General features: G+C 35.2%; 1 protein-coding gene across 1 annotated transcript; it reads left to right on the forward strand.

The window, feature by feature from the left end:
* The first annotated feature begins 885 nt into the window (after positions 1 to 885).
* Positions 886 to 19,729, forward strand: plekhs1 (pleckstrin homology domain containing S1). The gene is made up of 16 exons (XM_015390499.1): positions 886 to 992; positions 2,432 to 2,439; positions 2,773 to 2,867; positions 2,960 to 3,072; positions 3,176 to 3,310; positions 3,807 to 3,882; positions 4,014 to 4,043; positions 5,223 to 5,294; positions 7,322 to 7,387; positions 7,476 to 7,537; positions 9,358 to 9,405; positions 9,502 to 9,624; positions 13,807 to 13,914; positions 15,034 to 15,129; positions 18,122 to 18,257; positions 18,349 to 19,729. Exons 1-16 carry the CDS (start codon positions 886 to 888, stop codon positions 18,406 to 18,408), a joined length of 1,335 nt encoding a protein of 444 aa, XP_015245985.1. The 3' UTR covers positions 18,409 to 19,729.
* Positions 19,730 to 20,006: the final 277 nt, after the last annotated feature.

The raw sequence follows: 20,006 nt of genomic DNA on the forward strand, positions 1-20,006 counted from the left end.
CTGTAATTACAATGTCTATTTGCTGACATGGCCCATTTTTTGCAATAAAGTTTCTTCATTAAGGGCTGAAAATGTCTTTCCTCAGATTTCGATCCTAAATTTATTTTATTTTATAATCTGCAGTTATGTTGAGTACTAGATGCATCTTAATTAGTGTTACTTAGAGCCTAATCTTTTTTTTTTTTTTTTACCTTTTCACCTTTTTTATGTTAATGAGCAAATATTTTCTGTGTAATTAGGTTTAAACATGAACAAAAATCACAAAGCTGTATGTTAAATGGAAAGTAGAAAGGAAAGGGTATGTATGTATGTATGTTTTCGACAAGTTCCTACTGTATATGGCACATGACCGACCTTCAGCAAATAAATCTGGTTGAGATGTGGTTGAAATGATGTCGGTTGTAGTTTTAAAGTTGAATAAATCTAAAAAATGAACTTTATAATTGTAAAAATGTTAACAAAATCCACATAAATCAATGTTAAATCAACATGCAACATGCATTTTATTTATAATACTACACAACTTCTAAAGTTACATTTTTGTAATATCCAAAGTTTGTAAATGTGATTTCTAAAGCCACTACAGGATATACAATATGAAGTTCCTTAAAATTGGAATAGTTATTGTATAATTTCTTATTTTCTCTGAAAAGTGAAACAATATTACAGTATCAACATTGATATATTTCAAAATATGTCTGGTGGGTTCATTTTAACAAAAATCTGAAAAGTGTGCACTATCATTTAAACTTGGAGAGATTCACCCAGAGCTGCAGTTATAAATATTTTATTGACATAAATGAGATAAGATCTTTGGCGCTCAGGCCCTGGTTGAAGACTTTGATGCTGAGAATTGACATCCGCTTGGGTGAGAAACCTCGTAAAATGATTAGCGCAGAGTTCCCCCAGGGGCCGAACACTGGTGCCGGAATAAATCAGACAGTGAGCGGGACTGAGACTAGTCTGAGATTGAGGGAGGAGATCGGGTGGAGGTGGGTCAAAGTTCATTGGCGTGCAGGAGAGAGAAGCTAGGCCAGAAGGAAAATGAAAGGGATCTTGGAGGTGTGGTCGCGTGTTGATTAGCTGGAGCTGAAAAAGGACGTTGGAGGAGGTCCAGGTGAAGTTTGATAAGAGCCTTCCAGATTAAATTTTCGCTTTAGCTTCATTTGTTGCAAAAACATCTGCAGGTAGATAAAGACCCTTAGAAGATTTTAAGAAAATAATTTCTTTGCACTGGCTATATGTATGATGTAGTTTTACCTTTGGAAGGCAAATCCTAATCTCAGTTAATATCAGACTCAAAAAATCTGAAAAAACGTTTTTGCAAAGTAGAATTTTATACAAATACTAGGAACTAGCATTGACACTGAGGTGCTACAGAGAGACACACCTCAGCTTTCTAACCACCGTTGGCGTCTCTGCTATATGAAAAGCAACCTCAGACATAATGTTTCCATCTCCACATATTACTGTGGGTTAGTCTGTTTAGGTTGATGTCCCGGTTTTTCTTTTTACACCACACAAAACATTTTGCATTTTACCTCATAATGATAAAAGAATTTATATGAGGGTTTCATGAGCAAGTTCCTGCTCTGACATCACTAAGCTATTAACTCATTAACTGGTTTTGGAATTAAAGGTAAGTTACTTTGAGTGACAGCAGATGCATCTAAAATAGATTATCTACTGATAATCTATTATCTATACGGATGTGTGTAAAATGTAAATATTTTGCAAGTATGCTAAAAACTTTTTCATCTCTTAATCCCAGCTATCAGTGAAGCAGTGGGAATAAAAGATAAAAGACAATGCATGCTTGTGTGAGAGAATCCTTACTTTTAATGATGCGCTCCACGAACAACTGAACTGTGAAATTAAGGGGTAATTTTCCACAGGAAACCTGTGCCTAAATAAAAGCTTCTTAGTTTTGCAGTCTCAAAAAAAAAACTAAACAAAAAACCAGACTGCCTCTGAAACAGGCCTGCAGCATAAAACCTGAAAGTCCAGTTCTCCAGATGATCGAGTCACTGGTTGTCAGGTACAAAGAGCCGGCAGCCCCATTATCAGCTCATTCCTTTCTGAGTAGCATCTCTGTGCAGGTAAGGACAGTGTGCTTTGTTTCCTATTATTTCCTTGTGTCTTATACCTGTTTTAAACAGCAGGCTTGTACTACATCTGAAGGTGCTTCTGATCTTAACAACATTTATTTTACCTATCTTACATCATTTTAATGTTTTGGTTATATGATGGTGTGAAAAAACACTCTTTATCCTGATTGGCTCCATACTTTGGACTTTGGTTGTGATCCTTGCTTCTGTTGGTTTCCTCCAAGGAAATTAATATGAATTTATACGTTCACTAATGAAGTTTTGCAATGACACTGAAAGCTGTGCTGTTTTTATTTAGGTTGGGATCATCAAAATGGCTAAAGGAATTCAGGTAATATCGTGTTTCCTGATCTTTTAAATGTATTGGTTTAAATATTTAAAGCGTTGATTGACCTTCTGTACCTCTTTTTTACCTCCATAAATACATTGACAGCTTTGGTTTGAATGTTGTCATTTGCCTTTTAGGTGTTCTCACTTTGCTTTTTTTTTTGCTAGTTGTAATAATGCTTAATTTTCGTACAATAATAATTATTATTATGAATTTCTTGAATTCTTTTTGACCCTCTAAAATGAATTTCTTTTCAATTAAATAGATTTTCAATAATAATAATAATAATAATGAAAAAATAGTACTCCACCTCTAAACAATAGTTTTATCTTGCAGTGAGTGCAGTGTTTTACAAGCCAATTACAGATGCAACAGAAATCATGTCTGGGTACCTGTTTAAGTCTCCTCCCCCCAAGTTTCTTAAGTCAGAGGTGACTGACCTTTTCTCATTTTTACTGGATTTTTGTGCAGGTTGTGCTTGCCTTTTTTATTGAATATCAAATATTTTATTTCTCCACTGCAGTGGAAGAGACGCTACTTTGTTCTTTTTAAAACCAATGAGCACGACTACCAGTTTAGATACTTCAGGAGTGCAGAAGACAAGGGGACCCCACTTGGAAACATAGATCTGACACAGTATGTTCAGCATCAGACAGCTGCTTTTGCATGTATCTGAGGCTTATTTGGTGCCTTTAAAAATGTTTTGGGAGGTTGGAATAACACTCTGTTGCTCTGCCAGGATCTCCTTGTTATATGAGAGCCCTCAGCATCACCAGAAATGGCCATGGGTCCAGAAGACATTTAAATGCTCCCCCTCATGTGTGCTCTACATCAGGGCAGGAAATCGGGACTACTTCCTTATTGGGGACACCAGGTGAGTAAGCATTTATTTTCAAATTTCCATAAGATATACTTTTTATGCATTCCTTTCATTCCTAATATAGCATATATTAATCTCAATTTATACTTATTCAACAACCTTTTCTGTATATGCATGAAAAAGCACTAGTATAGGTGAATGATGTTTTCTATTTCCTTGTTTTACCTGAATTTGAATTCTATGGAGGCACAGCAAAGATTGTGGTTTGATCAGTTTTTAGGTGAAAGCCCTTAGCTTCATTTTTGGTTTTTTTCCATGAAACACTTCCTCATGCGTGAATCACCAATCACTTTCCTAGATCGACCTTGGTCAAACTAAATGATGGTGCTCTCTTACCCTTTAAATCATCCAATAATGGCTTTCCCACTAAATAAATCTCTGCTAAGTGTAACCTTTTCATTATGGACTTGATTTCTGGTATTGAATTTAAAATAAAAATGTCCGAGATGTAATTTGTTGAGTCTCACAACTGCTTTTTTCCCCCTTTCAGCACGGAGGTGGAACGTTGGTTTAAAGCCCTGTATGACGCCCTGAACAATCGGCCTCATAGACTTCTCAGTTCAGAGGTGCATTAAGCTTTTAGTGCTTTTCCATTTTTCCATATAAGGCTTTTTAAATTCTCTTATTTTGACCAATTTTGGTTACAAACAAGATCACTGCCATTTACCCTACTTGTTTCTTTATCTTACTCCTTTAGGAAATCAGCAATGGGCAGCCAACTGTTGACGTAAGCATTTGGAGTTGATTATATGTTTTTCTGATAAATATTTAAACACAGCTTTGAGATTCTTAAAATGCATGTTATGGTAACAGTTAAAATATGAGCAACTTGGTGACTAATTACTGAAGATACTGGGAAGAATTAAATATATTTATAATGATTGGATTTTATATGATAAACAAACATTAAGTAATGCATAATTGCATAAAGTAAAATAAAATTAATTTATGGTTTTCCTTTTTCAGCTTTATAAGTTAAAAACCAGAAAAAATGTTGTTTATGTGTATTTAAGCTTTCTGAGTCAAACCCCTCTCAGCAGCAATCAGAGCTGCAAATGTTATAGAGTGTAGTTCTGGCAGCTTCATGCATCTCCTTCCACAAATCGACTGTGTCCCTTTAGGAGTTTTTCACCGCCGTCTCTCTCTCTCTCATCTGCAGTTTTAGTCTCACTAGTTTGTGAGTTTTCCACTAAATAGATGGTTGTCTGTGAACAGTCAGCCTCTGCAGCTTCTCCAGAGTCGCCAGAGGCTTTTTTTTTGTTAAATTTCTCATTTCCCTTGACTGTCAGTTTAAGCAGACAGCCAAGAGGGTTTATATTTATATGCCATGTTCCTTAGTTTTTGTAAGGCTGTTTTTTATTCATGTTCTATAATAGATTTCCATAGACAAGTTGTTCTATACTAAGATTACTCACAGTTAGATTGTATTTTTGCTCTATTTTATTTAGGGTTGTCAGAGTTAAGGAGGCTGAATACACATGCCAGCCATACTTTTCTATAGTTGTAAAGCCCTTTAAAAATATAATTTTACTTTTAGTTATATAACCATAAACCCACAAAAAAAAAAACAATGATGTTTCTAGTTTTGGATCAATGTGCACATATTTAAAGGGTAAAAATATTTCAGCGGTTTTGTCCCAAAACTGTGGTGCTATTTTATTTCCTCAGTCAGTTTGCTCCCTGCTCCTTTTCCTCATTTTAGCACCTTCTTTTGACTATTGAGCCAATGGGACAAATTAATTTCTTCACTTTGAGATCAATAAAGTCTATCTTATCTTATCTTTTAAAATCTTAAATCCCCAAACACTTTTGCAATAACAAACTGTCTGAATTTCACTGGAATTTAAAAAAAAATACCTTTCCTTTCCTAATCTGTTAGATAATTACAAACCCTCTTCTTCACCAGAGAAAGAAATCCAACACTGATAATGACAGGGTAAGTCAGCAGTTAATAAAACTCTGTTTTCTCCAGCCTGTGTAAGACTACCAATTAATCAGAAATGCAAACTTCATGTTATGGGATCTCTGGTGAGCATTTTTACTTAGAGCTTGTTAGCCAGGAGCTTAGCCAACATTTGCAGCCAGATCAGCTGCAAAGCCTCTTAGCAATGGAGGTTTTTATGGTACTCGTGGTAATTTGTCACAGCATAAATGTGTTTAAAATAAATCAAAATAAGATGCATAACTCTACAAAAAAGATTTGGTTTAAAGCTTTATTTTACAGATTCCAAATCCAACTTGTCTTGTGTAAAAATGAAACACTATCCTTTCTTCTCTCTTTCACTTCTATCGCCACAAATGCTCTATATCAGCCGCTGTCATATGAATGAACTTTGGACATTAAGAGCAGCATGCATCAACAAGATTAAATGTCATCTTACCTTGGCTTTTAGGAATTTGAACTTTTTTTTATAAAACAAGAGTTCATTGCAAAAAGGGGGACTTTATTGTGAATTTATTCTAATCAACACAAGGTCAAAAACATACATATACTTCTACAAACGTTTAGTTAAATACCCCACAGTAAACTGGTTTCATGGTTACCTGCTTTTTCCGGCCTAGTTCTGGAGAGATATGTCACCACTCCTTTTGTTAGAACTGGTTATGTTCACCTGGTTTGCTGGCACAGTTCTGGCTTTTTAGCATGAATCATTATTTCCCCATTCCAAAACCAGCTTTGATGAGCACTTTGTTTGAGCTGGTGATTGAGGTGAAACTGGAAAACTAAGCGGCATTCTAGTTCACAAGAGCCAACTGCTTGAATTAGAAACTGTTCAAAGTTGTCGCATCCATTCTAAAAATGCATTTAGGCTGCAAATGCAGTTTGAAACTGGTTTAGCAACAGACAAATTAATCTTATGAAATTACCATTCCTAAATTCCTCAACCCAAATGAACAAATGTGAAAAACACCTAAAAACAGTTTGGTGCCAAAAAACCAACCAGTTCAGTGCAAGGAAGCAACCTATCTGCTAGTCCTCTCTTTGTTTTAGGGAAGGTTTTCCCAATCTTTTTTGACTTGTGTACCCCTTTGTGAATTTTTTCTTATCATGAGCAATGCTCTCTGTCAAAAGTATTGATGATTGTCCAAAAGTGGAACGTCTAATTCTAAGGTATTTTATTCTTTCCATATAAACTAAAAACAACATTAATATGCTGCCTGAAAGTTAGTAAGGAATCAAAATAAATGCCATATAAAATCATATTATAAACCTTTATTTATAAATCTGGAGCTCCTCTGAGTAACTCTCCCATAATCACTTATAAACTTGATGAATTGTGAACAAAATACTAAACAAAAGTTATAGTCAGACTGACTTAATTAGTTTTACTTTGTTTTCATCAAGACACATGAGCTGCTTTGATGAGCTCAGTGTGAAAATCATCTGATACTGGGCTGTTCTCTACATCCAGTCTGTTCCTCTGCTTGGTTTTAATGTGTGTAAAAACATGAAAAAAAGTACTTTTTTGTTGATAAAAGCTTGTTTAATTTTTCAATTGGGTCCTCACAAAACAAAACAGATCCCAGTCCTATTTTACTCTACTACCTAAGAAATAAAATATTTTAATGTACCCCTAGCAATGCACTGACGGACCACTAGGTGGGCATCACTGCCGTAGGGGGCTGGTGCTGATCTTCAGCGCTCCTTCGGTCCTCTGTGGAGCTGATGAGCATAATATCTGGTTAAAATTTCCAATTCACAATGCATTAAAACCAAAAAGACAAGCTGTGACTAGCAGACCTCAGATCAGGTTAAATCAGTATGAAAACATGGAATAATTCAGTTTTCATGACAGAAATCTCTTTCTCTAAGTGATTTCATATTGGTGAGACTGTATAATGTACTTTCTGGGTTGCAGGTACCCTTTGTAAAGAAAGAAGACAATTCAAAGAAAGACAAAAACAAATTGACAGTTGAGGTATATCCTTATTTTTTTTTCTTATCTCCTTAACTCATGCAAACACTTGTACAACTGTAAGTGTTTGTTTTTTTGTGTGTTTCAGCCATCACAGAAGATGAGGTCCCTTTCTGACCCGTCCTCCAATGCTGCAGAGGGAAACACAGAACTGGTACATCTTAGAAAATGGTGGGAAAAAATGACTTTTGGTTTGGGAAGCTTATTATTAACAATCGTACTGCTTTCTGATTGTTTGCTAGGATCCAGATTACAGATGGTCTTTCCCATCCAATCCAATCGAGTCACTCTACGACATTCCCAGGTGTGACCGACTTAAAGAGGTTGGTACTATGTTGAATATGAGTTTTATTACAATTCTAAACTGTCTCATTAATCATTATTATTATTTTTTTTCTTTTAATTCAAAAAGATGCCAAAACAGCCATTTATGGTCCCCGTGAGAAGTTTGCTCAGTCATAATTCATATAAATGTCGTTCATTTCTTAGATTTTCGTTATCCGGTGCTCAGCTATAAACAACACCAATATGAGTCCTATATCTTTTAGGGTTGTACTTTAATCTTGTGTTTTTTGCCCATCAGCAGGCTTCTTGCATTATTCTTTTACCCAGAATCAATTATATCTGCTATTTTCTGATCTGGACTCAGCTGTGATCAGTATTAGACTTGGAGATGTAGATAAACTTTATTAGATTTTTGTATACACAGTGTGTATGCAAAAAGAAAATTTGACAGCTTTCACCAGTGAAATTAACATTACCTATTATAAAGTGAAGCAGTGATCAAGAATGTAGACAGTTTAGGAGAAAATGAAAACCAGTTTAAAGTCATGGTGCAAAAGGCATTGATATGGAAAGGTTCACTGCAGTGCAAAATATATATATATATATATATATATATATATATATATATATATGGTGCAAAATGCAGTAGAACATTGAGTTGTGTTTGATTTAAAGGGGTTACGAAAAAAGGGATTATTTAACAGAATTATTATTATCCTGCCTTATTAGCTCGGAAACCGGTTGTCGTTAATCAAGCTGCAGCACCCAGTTTGTTCTATGTTTTAATTGGCCAGCTGTTGGTGATATCAACTTAAAGAATCTGAAGGTGTTTCTTCATTTTTAATTTTATTCCGCTGTGTGCAATGAACTAGAACCAATTGCATGTAGCACAATTCTGCTTCCTCTACCATGTTCGATGTTGGTTAGTCTTTTTTTTTTCTCTGTAACTTTAAAAAAAATATGTATTAGTATATTCTGATCACATTTTCCAGGGAGCTATTCCCAGTTTCTTATAGTATCATGAAACCTGTTTCCCAATTTATGGCAGGTTCAAACCATGGTGGCTTTCATGTTATTCCTGAACATCTTAATTCCAGCAATGCCTAAAAAAATAGGAAACAACTTTATTTGCCTAATGATGCATTTCAGCTTGCGGCCTTTATTGGCTCTTTTTGAGGGCAACAAACCAAAGCAAGCTGATCAGCAAATGAAGTTATTTCCTCGCACTTCAGTTGCTGTTGGTGTCCTTATTTCATCAGTTTTCGTGACTATCTAATTGCCTCTTGGAGCCAGTGAAGTTGTGCCAAAAGCAAGACAGTTATGAGTCAGATAGCTAAAGCATATTCGGTTTCGGTTAGATTCTGACCTCAAACCTGTTAGAAAATAAACCTTTTGAATTTGGGTAGAAGCCATCTGCAAGTTAGGAAACCACCTAGCCCAGGGACATGCTGCATTTCCAAATTTCAGTTGTTGCTCACATGTACATTTGTAAACTAGAGAGCTTCCTTAATAATTTCAAACTAATATGTTTACTTCTTGTTTTTAAAAAGAAATAACGGAGGTTTTTGTATATTCATGCCTCTTTGAAAACAGATCTGCTCCAATTCGTCTGTAAACAGTATGTTATGCCCATTGCAAATGAATGTAAACTCTCTGTACATGTATGCATAAAGACCATTAGCTGGTTCATAATAGATTTATGTCTATGTATGTAATAGATTAGGAGTGGGGTGATGCGGCCAAGGAGCACGGATTCAATGTGAGTGCCTGCTAATGCTTTAATTTAAACAAAATCGACACAATTCAGAGGCTAACATTTTCAAAATATGTTTCTTTAAGATATGAACCGATGATAGCATTTGAATGCACTAAAGAACCTCGAGCAGAGTGAGTCCTTTCTCTTTTTTTACACTATGATTATGCAGAAAAACTTGCTTCTTTTTTTTCCTGCTGTTGTGCAACGGCTTAAAATGTGGCTTTCAGCGACCGAGAAGTTGAAATGGTTACCAATGGCACCCTGATGAGGTCCATCTCTGCTGTCTATGAAAAATTCAAAGCACAGAGATCATCTTTTCTGATATCAGAGGACGCCCTCTCTGAAGACGGGTACGTCTCAAAGTGACGCTGCTGTATGTGTTTTTTTTATCACCTATTTTTACACCGCAAAATTGTACGTCCTTTGAGCAATCTTGGAGAGGCAATACTTTAGAGCTTGTCGAGCAGGTTATAGGTAATCCTCATGATCTCTGGTTTACTGTGACTCTTTGCACTGTGGATTTTCTTCACAGGTTACAGAAGAGCCGAGAACACCTGTGTTTCTTGTAAGCTTAGTTTTGATAACCATCTTGGAATCACTGCATGCTTAGCTATTCTATGCATTGGAGCAAACACTTTCCTGTCAACATTAACACTTGTTTGAAGAAGCTTATAAACATGAACAAAAGCAGGTGTGCTCCTCAGATTTTGATGTATAGCAACAACCAACCTCAATGCATTTCATAGGAATCCTAAGTGGTAGACAAACACAAAGGAGAGCATGTTTGTGACACTGAAGGAAAAGCCTTCATCAGGTCAACAAACACCTTCAGAAAAAGTCAGATCACTAGTTGGGAGGTTTATAGCAGGATTAGCTTGTATAACTACATCCAGATCTTTGAATAATCTGGGCTTTTAGCACATCATGTGGCACATCATAATTTATCATAAAAGTGTAGAAAGTATACCAGAACTGGGAGCCTGCTGACACATGGCAATTCACCTAATCATAGAGACTTAGTGATAGAAGAAACTACAAAGGCAATGGTGACTCTGGAGGAGCTAGAGAGATTTTAGAAACTGTTGACATTTTTGTTAGTTAGGCTGCAACTCTATGTTCATTCAAAGCTATGAGGAGTTCTGGTTGCCAGAATGGAAGGGTCATATCTTTTTTACCTTTTTGCAAAAGACTGTGTGTGTGAAAGACGGCCAGCTTTACAATGGAACGGTTTAGATTAAAGCTGTGCATGTTAGAACGGCTCATTCAAAGTCAGGACCACAATCCAACTGAGAGTCATGAGCAGGAAACATTAAAAGACGCTTTATATCCATTTTGACTGATCTTGAGCTTTACATAACAGGGAATAGACAGCAATTTCAGTCTCTAGATATTCATAATAAGCTCCAAATGCAGTGAAATGTGGTTCAACAAAGTATGGACTAAAAGAAGCCAAATATAACACAGTGAAATACAGTTTGTGTACTTATATCTGATCTCATATTGCTGGTTACATAAAATACCTGTAAAAGGTATAAAAAGTTATAGTTGTGAAACGATAAAACTGGAGAAAACTCATTTGCAATACGCTATATTATAAAAGTTTTATACATAGGTAGCATCAAGGTTCTTAGATTTGTTTTTAAGAATGCAGAAATTTTCATTTCCTTCTTGAGAATTATTCTCAACAACAATACAGCAGAGGCGCTTTGTTGGCTTATTTTAGAGTATATTTACGGTAAAGTCAGATCAGCCAAGCATAACACGCCTCTTCTCTGAAAAATGACTCCTGCTCTTATCAACTTAAATCCCTCCGTTCAGGTACATCTTTTGATCTCATCCTTGCCCCTCCAGAAAAAATGAATTCCTGAAATCTGAATCACCATGTTTGACCGTAGCAATGTTGTCAGTAAGGCGATAATTAATGCTCCTCTTCCTGTACAAATGTCCTGTAAGAGCTTTTCCTTATTCGGTGTCATCAGAGTAGGTTTGTCTTTTGCAGAAAAACATTTGATCAGATTTCACCTTTTTCATATGTGCAGAAAATCTAATTGATGTGTCCTGCAATATAAAAAAAAAACCTTATCTGAGCATCTTGCATTCTAGATAGGGCTGAAAAGGCAGGTCTGTGTAGCCTGTATATATATATGTAAAGCTTTTTTAGAAGAAAATGGAGGAAACTGCTTTGCAATGTAGGGTTTAAAGTGCTGCAAATATTCCCAACCTCAGGGAATCCGGTTTTGCAGGTTTATGCAAGGTTTTAATTTTCAACCGGTCTGCAGCAGATATATCCTTGTTTGGACTAGTTTCCTTGAGAAATGTTTTTTTTTTTTTCAAACTGATTTTCAGTCAGGAGGACAGCAGAGTTTATGAAGACCACTTTGACCTTCCTGTTCAGACAAGTATTCATCAGTGCCCCACAGAGACAAAACTGTTCTTGCCTCTTAAAATTCCTCTGTGCCATTATCTGCTACTTGTCTGCTGCTGTTTGCTTCAGTGAATTTCCTCCACTATCAAACTGTGTAATAATTATTAATTTCTCTGTGATTTCAAGCCAACTGTGGCAAAAGTCTTTTTGGCTAATTAAAGAGAGAAAAAAACATCCTCATCTAAATTTGGCATTATCTGTTAATTAAAATGTGCCTGTGACTTGGCAGCAGGTTGGACATTATTTCTTGATCCCTTGCTGTTCCTATAAACTCTTTAAAAAAAAAGATCTTCATTTGGTTTGTATTGTCACACACAAAGCTGTTTCAAACCGTTTGCAATTGGTTCCTTCTTTTCTTCTTGCTGTTTCTTTATCTCCTAATTTTCATTTATAATATGTTTTACATTATATTTACATATTATAACACATTTTTTCTCTTTAATCTAGTTTGCATTTTATTTCATATTATGAGGTGATTCCGTGTTTATTGATGGTTATTTTACAGATTGGTGGAGGGTCGTTTTTTTTCTGCAAGTTAAAGCAACACAGGACATTCGTTTATGCCACAGTAGGCAATAACTCTCAAGACCAGTTTTAATTACTATTGGTCAGATTAGTTTATAGTTTATTTGCAGTGGTGTCAAAAATACACACATTTGTTACTTAATTAGAAGTATAGGTACTGTAGTTTAAAAACACTCTGGTAAAAGTTGAAGTATCAACTTGACCTCTTTACTCAAGTAAAAGTGAAAAAGTATGTGCTCCAAAAACTACTTAAAGTATGAAAGTATAAAGTAACCTTAAAGAAAAAAAAACAACCAGATGCCACCATATGAATTAAAAGCTCAATTTTGCAACTATTTCGAAAAATTCTTTGAGATAGGGCCAAGGATGGGGGAGGTCTTGTTGGTCTCCATCTCCCGATACGCTCTGGCCTGTTTCCGACCTTTCAGACATTTCAACATCTTTTTCTGAATCCGACATCGTAGCATGGCATAAACAATTCACGTTTACAGTTTGAAGAACACCTGCTTGCTTCTGATGATTTCCTTTATCTAACCAATGAGTGTTTGCGTTATACGACTCATCCAATTACACTAGTTTTCACTAGATGTGGATGGCGCCAATAATCTGCATTGGATGCATGACGTGAAATAAATATTTATAAACATTAAACCGAAGCCAAGAGTAACGAGTAACGTTTGTTTTAAAAATTTAAGGAATAGAATGTACAGATACTTGTGTGAAAATGTAATGAGTAGAAGTCAGAATAAGGAAGGAAAATTAGTAATGGAGTAAAGTAAAGATACCTAAAAAGTGTACTTAAGTACAGTAACAAAGTATTTGTACTTCGTTACTTGACACCTCTGTTTATTTGTAATATTTCTTAATATTTTTACTTAGACTTACTTAGACTTAGACAACTTTTATTGTCATTTTATATATGTATATATATTTTCAATTCAATCAAAGCTTATTTTGCTTACCAGGTTATTTTCTTTAGAAACTTTAGGCATATGCAAGTCAGAGATCATTAATGTAAGAGTATAACAAGAACTGAGCAGACCTCCTACCGTCCTTGTTTGCAGCAAGATGGTTCTAGGTTTGATTTGAGTTTGCATGTTCTCCCTCAGCATGCATGGGTTCTCTCCAGGTACTTGGACTTCCTCCTACAGTCCAAAAACATGACTGTTAGGTTAATTAGCTTCTCTACAATCTCCTTAGCTGTGAGTCTGTGCATAAATGCTTGTTAGTCCTGTTTGTCTCTGTGTTTGCCTGCAATGGACTGGCGACCTGTATAGGGTGTACCCCTCCTCTCCCCCATTGAGTGCTGGAGATAGGCACCAGCCCTACGGTGACCATGACAAGGACTAAGCGGGAGAAAATATGTATAGATGGATGTTTTCATTATTTACAACAAAAATCAGGCCTGTCAAAAATTGCCTTTTTGCCTTTAGACAAATGGTGCTTTCTTTTATCTCTGAAAACTGTCTTACTGTATTTTTGTGAGAAATCACCAAAGACTATCCATTGCAGGCAGCTAAAAAATGTCCCAGGGTCTGATGGTATAACCTCTTGTGCTGCTCTTGGGTTGTTGTTTTCACAGCGATGACAAAAATCAATCTTCAGATTTCAGCAACAGCTCCAGCAGTGCCAGTTCTCCTGTTGACACACCAGAGACAAATGGGCTGGAAAAGCAATACCTCTCTGAGAGGTAACAATACTAAAATATTCTTATATGATGGGAATCCTGTTTAGATATAAAATATGACAAACTAAATGATCCAGTTTTTAGGTTATGTTGAGTTTGACTTGTAGAGTGATTGAAAAGAGCTCCAGGAAATATCTGGAAACCCCCACTTTGGCACTCCCTGTCTGGTTGCAAAAAAAAGAACAGCCGCTGATGTAACTGCATCATCGTCACTGTAAACAAATAACAAAAGCTTTTACGACATTTTGGTGACTCATTGAGATGAACTTGACCTGGAAAAATGCTTGGATGTTGTTAAACAAGTTGGAGTGGTTTCTAGAGGGTTCTTGGTATTTACCATGGTGCAATGAAAAATTATACAACTGTTACATCAAGCATTAAGTTTCTTTCAAAACAATTAAAGACACACATACACAGATAATCACTGAAAACATCAACCAGACCTTTTCCACAGAGAGTACATTGAGTTGATTATTATTGATGCTTATTATCGGCCTAACTGCATCAAAGAAAACTTACACACTGAATCCCTTTGAGCTCAATACTCACACATTTCCCTAAAACACAGTGATGGCAGCATCATTCTTTGGGGATGGATTAGATTTTTTTTGTTGTTTGTTTTTTTGTGTACAAATAATCCATTTGTGGCAGTGCAACACTTCAGAATGGCGTGAAGATATAACACACAGCTAGAGTTTCATTTACATTGCTTTAGATCGAAGCTCATTTTTGTTAGAATTTCTTAGTTATATAGGATAACCAAGTTCAGGTAAAAAAAAAAAAGAATCCATTTTGCTTCAAAAAGGATAAACATTATACCTGTAAATCCGCCTGAGAACAACAGGCACACATTTGTGATGCTAAGTTTATTGGGCCAGAAAAGCTTGCAGAGGCTGAAATATCCGGAGGCTGAGCAGTTAAATACAATGGTGTTTGTGGTAGTAGTGTGACAATAAAAAAAAATATTTTCTAAAGTACCATCTCACACCTGTTTTTTGCAATTACATGAAATGCAGTTTGCTGAACAAAAACATTATGTGTTCCATATTCTTTCTAATTGTGTTTGAAATAGCTAAGTACAAGAATAAAGATATTAATAATCCCTTTTATTTTGGTTTCAAGCCCTGAGTGCCGCACCCAAGAGGAGATAGAGTTCATGGTGAAGCGTTCAGATTTGAAAAACTACCTCACACTCACAGACTCAGAGGGGAAGCCAAGGTATGTTTATCAAATTATATTAAAGCATCACAATATTCGATTTTCTTAGGCTGCTTTATTAGAGATATACAACATGCCCCTATATCTCGAGGAGAAGTAGAGAAACAAGTCAAGGAAAGTGTTTCCACATGTATTAACACTCATTTAAACATAAACCTGTAGTGAACTTGTTGCAGCCTCACCTCACCCTTTAAGCACTATATTCACAGATACTCATTGTGTGAGAGCATAGAACAAACAAGGAAAAGCTAGTCACAATGCTGTTTGTCTTTATTTGCTTCCTTTCACTGTGGGAAAAAAAGCTCCTTAATCAAGCATAACTCCTACATGACCTCCCTGGTACTTTCATTCATACATACTGCACTAGTTTGTTCCTATGTTTATGTTTATGCATTTAGCAGACGCTTTTATCCAAAGCGACTTATAAAGTAGACACAATGTTACAGTTATCATCAATAGGACCATAAGCTCTCTAGAGGAAAATCAGTGGTGACAGAAAAGAGATTTAGGAAAGAAGAGAAAGATTAGTAGAGGGGTACAGAGCCATGACTAAGAGTTAGGATAGGAGATGCTCTTTCAAGAAGTGGGTCTTTAGGAGTTTCCTGAAGATAGAAAGGGATGCTGCTATTCTTGTAGCAATTGTTAGGTCATTCCACCATCTTGGAATAACACATGAAAACAGTCTGGATTGTCTTAAGAGTGGTGTAGACACTGCTAGATGATGGAATTATGCAGGGATTAGCACCTACTTAATGGGATAAATAGTTCAGATTTATTAGTTTAAAATACACCATTTAGATTACATTAGATTAAATTCAACTTTATTGTCATTACACAGGTACAGGTAGAAGGCAACGAAATGCAGTTTAGGTCTAACCAGAAGTGCAATAGCAGCAAGTGCAGGATAAATAATGGTTCCATACATACAGGACATGGGTTTCTACTGAATAAATGTAGAGATGAATACCATTATAAACAGAATCTTACTAATAGATGAATATAATTTATAGATAACTGGTGTTATGAACTAAATTTACAGCTGGATATGTACCAAATATAATATACAGGTGGATATTACTATAAAAAGGGTTTTTACAGTTATGTACAATAGCATAATATACAGATGGATTAACTATAAAATGAATAAATAAAGTTTGGACAGAAGCTATCTAAATTAAAGTGCAGTGGAAGGTAATTGCATATTACAGTTAAAGTATAAACAGTGAATAAACAGTCAGCAGTGCAAATCAATGTTCAGTCAAGTTGAGTAGTGCAAGATGCATGTAAACAGTTGTTACAATAGTAACAATCAGGAGTGCAGGTGAAGATTACAGTCTTGTAAAAAAAAAAAAAACAAAAATAATTTAGAGAATAATACATCTAATTTCTATGTTATAAAACCCAGAGCATGTATTAAATACCACTGTTCTTTAGTATGTATATGCAGCAAAAACATTTTTTTAACAGCATTCTATAAATTTGACTAAAAATACCTTCTTTTTACAGCATATTAATCTTATATGCTATTTAATGTTTGCCTTAATCAAAAATGGTTGCATAAGGCAACCATTAAATGGCAATATCTAACCCATGTCCCCATAGTACCAATATTAATAATGTTTTACTGTCCCACTTCAAAAGTTTATTAATAGAACAGCTGCCTTTTGCTAAAAAAACAGTAAACAATTCGAAACAAAATCTTAGATCTTTGACTATATAGCTAATTGTGTTGCAGGTCTACACTAGCAAGTATGCAATTAGAGAAACAATAAAGTACATTTACTTCTGTTCTAACTTCCTTCAGTTGTTGGATTTGCTGCAGTGCTAAGAGCGTTTGTAGCCAATTCTGCACATGACAGAAACTGCAATATAGCATAGGGATTTTTTATATATATATATATATATATATATATATATATATATATATATATATATATATATATATATATATATATATATATATAACTTCCTCTTCCAGTTACTCCTGTGGCACTGATGCTAGTTTGCATACAAAGAACAGAGTGTAGAGGATGAGACTGATCTGTTTAATCTTAATCTTAAACAGTTTTGTAGCAAAAAAATGCCTTTATTCTCATCCTGTTACAGAAAAAATAAAATTAGAAGTTCAAAAAGTAGGCAATGAGCCTAAATTATATTTGTCTGTCTTTCAGTACAAACTGTATTTGAAGATCCTAGAAATACAATAAAACTAATTTAAAGGATTCAAATAATCACTTCCTAGAAATTAAGTGAATTTCTAGATGTCCAAAGTGTTAAAACAAATCTTATTGTACCAAGTTATAACATTTCTCCCTTCCTGTATGAGCTAGCTGTGTTAACTAAGCTTGTATGTTTACAGAAAAACTCTTTACCAGTGTTACCTGGATTTCTCTCAGTTCATGGGCATTGCAGCTAATAGTATTGCTAGCACATGCTAATTTTAAAACATTAAAAAGTTTGCTGTGTCTGCTTTTTTTTTATGTTAGCCATTTATTGTTTCTATGTCCGTTATTCATTTGAGGCTTTGTGTCAGACAACTAGTGTTGTACCTCTATAATGGCAAACCTTGTAATGGGTCACCAATCTATATTTAGACTTAAACAACTTTTATTGTCATTTTGTATACACAGTGTGCAAATAGCTGCATTACATCTTTGAGGAAATCTTAATTATGGTTCTGAAAATGTTTGAGAAAGAAATAACCTTAATTTGTCATTTTATGTCTCTCTTAAAGTAAAATCAGAATGAATGGTTTTTCTTAATCAGTTTTTTAGAATTCCTGTTTAAAATCTATGCCATCACTGGTAGAGTAACTTCATATCTGAACTATTTTTCAAACACCTTGTGGCCTAGGGGACTTAAACTCTTTTTAAATTTAAATTGTGCAATATGATAAAAGAGCGACAGAACTGAAGCATTAATTGTTTAATCCAGAAATCGCAGAAAGTTGAAAACCATCCGTGAATTGGACTATTGTTTATGTATGCAACAGTGTGTCTGACTGGGCAGGACAGCCACAGTCCGTGTGCCTCTTCCACAAGGGGGACCAAGTCCTGGCAATAAACGACCTTCACACCAGCAGTGTGGAGGACTTTAACATGTTTGTCAGCAAGTCGCTAAAGAAGGAGGTACAGTCATTGCTTCCGACAGAAATACAGAAATTTGATCAGGATTTCAATGCACTGTTGTACTCACTCTGACAAGAGAATCTGATTTCAGGTGAAAGTGACCGTCCGCCGTCTGCAGGGATCCAAGCCTTTGCAGGGACTGAGGCACTGACCAGAGAAACTTTCTGTGACAATCTGTTCCATCTACTATTGGTCTTCAAGAAGTTTTAAACTAAAAGATCTCATACCTTAAAATGTTTTATTTCCTGGGTGTTGGATTCCATACCTGCAGTGTATTGGGTTGCTGCCTTTAGAAGGAAGCAACAGGTGAATGTCACAGTGAAATGTATTTCCTAATTCCATCTCAATGGTGCAATGTTTAACACCTTCCTTATGCAAGCTCTTGTCTTTGAGCCAACATTTTTATGTTATATTCATTTTTTCTTTGATGCATTTTTATTAATTAATACAGTTTTGACACACTAGCCACCAAAAACTAAAACACATAAAGTTTAAAGTCAGAAATATTTCTAGCTGGGGTTGCTTGTAAGGTAGAGCCATCAATATAATTTACAAATTTCCATTAACAACTTTAAGGGAATGCCAGCATGTAAACTGTCCCCTAAGACAAGGCTCATTCTTGCTCCTTCTGCAACTACTCATTTTTCAGAGCTATGACCCAAATGAATGGCATGTCTCCAAAATCTCAAAAGGGGGAACCTGTTTGTAAGCATTTAGTTACATAACAGACAGAAAGGTTGACATGTTTTAACTTAAGTTATTATGTAACTTCTTTTTTTTTTTTTTTTGATGGACCCTGCTAGCAATCAGTGGTTGTTTTAAAGTGAAACAATATAGAAAGAGACCAGTATTACATGCCTTCCTGCCCTCAGGGAGAGGTTATATAAAGGTAAAATCCTGCCATACCTTTCAGCTTTAAGTCACAGTTCTTTTAGAAACAGGAAAACAGCGTTTTGCCCCAACCATAAAAATGACAATATAGGTTCCAACAATATTTACCAAAGATTGAGCAACAGTATTCTGAATAAGGTGCTCAATCAGGCAATTCCATCCTTTGCAAAGGGTGCTGTTAGGTTTGGTTGTACTGGGAAAATAAAATTAATACAAATAAAATGATACAATTATTGACCATCTCTATTTATTAGACTTTTTTTTAAGAAAAAATTATTAGAAAGCTTACAAAGTTGGAGAGTAAGAGATGCAGAACTGAATGATTGAGGGCATTCTTTCTCAAATTAGAGTCTCAGATCTTTGATCAGGCATACATGAGCTCAAGGTCAACATTTTGGCAAAGCAGTCTCTCTTATGGTTTTCTGATAGCTTGAATGGAAAGAAGTGACACAGGTATTTTATCTTTAAGTGGGAAAAACAAGTTTGTTAGTCATTGACTTCACCTTGTTCTTTAGTCTGCATATATAGTTTCATTTTATTACATTAAAATGTAGCAGAAGCTGTGAAATAAAAATGTCTAAAAACCTTTTTAAGTCTTCTTTTTTTACACAGAAATTAGCATTGACTCTTAAATAACTGCAGAATTTTAAAAACAAAACAGTTTATAACAGAATTAGCCAATTGTATGTTTTTGTTTTATTTATGAAAAAACGTACAAAGCAGAAAAGGCAAAAAACCCCAATAATTTATTAGGCCCGAGCAGCGAAGAGCTGCAAAGGCCTATTGTAATTCGAATGTTTGTTTTTTTCCCCAATAAAAGGCTAATTTGGTGCCACTATAGCATATTCAAAAACTCAC

Source organism: Cyprinodon variegatus, unplaced genomic scaffold, assembly GCF_000732505.1.
Source record: "Cyprinodon variegatus isolate N-32 unplaced genomic scaffold, C_variegatus-1.0 Scaffold502, whole genome shotgun sequence".
NCBI lineage: Eukaryota > Metazoa > Chordata > Actinopteri > Cyprinodontiformes > Cyprinodontidae > Cyprinodon > Cyprinodon variegatus.

Bases quoted from the DNA above. Each gene is read 5' to 3' on its own strand.
- plekhs1 (XM_015390499.1), top strand. From the start codon at position 886: ATGATTAGCGCAGAGTTCCCCCAGGGGCCGAACACTGGTGCCGGAATA. The intron at 3,883-4,013 runs GTGCATTAAGCT...TTACTCCTTTAG, and splicing joins ATAGACTTCTCAGTTCAGAG to GAAATCAGCAATGGGCAGCC. The intron at 7,538-9,357 runs GTGTGACCGACT...TGTTTCTTTAAG, and splicing joins TCACTCTACGACATTCCCAG to ATATGAACCGATGATAGCAT.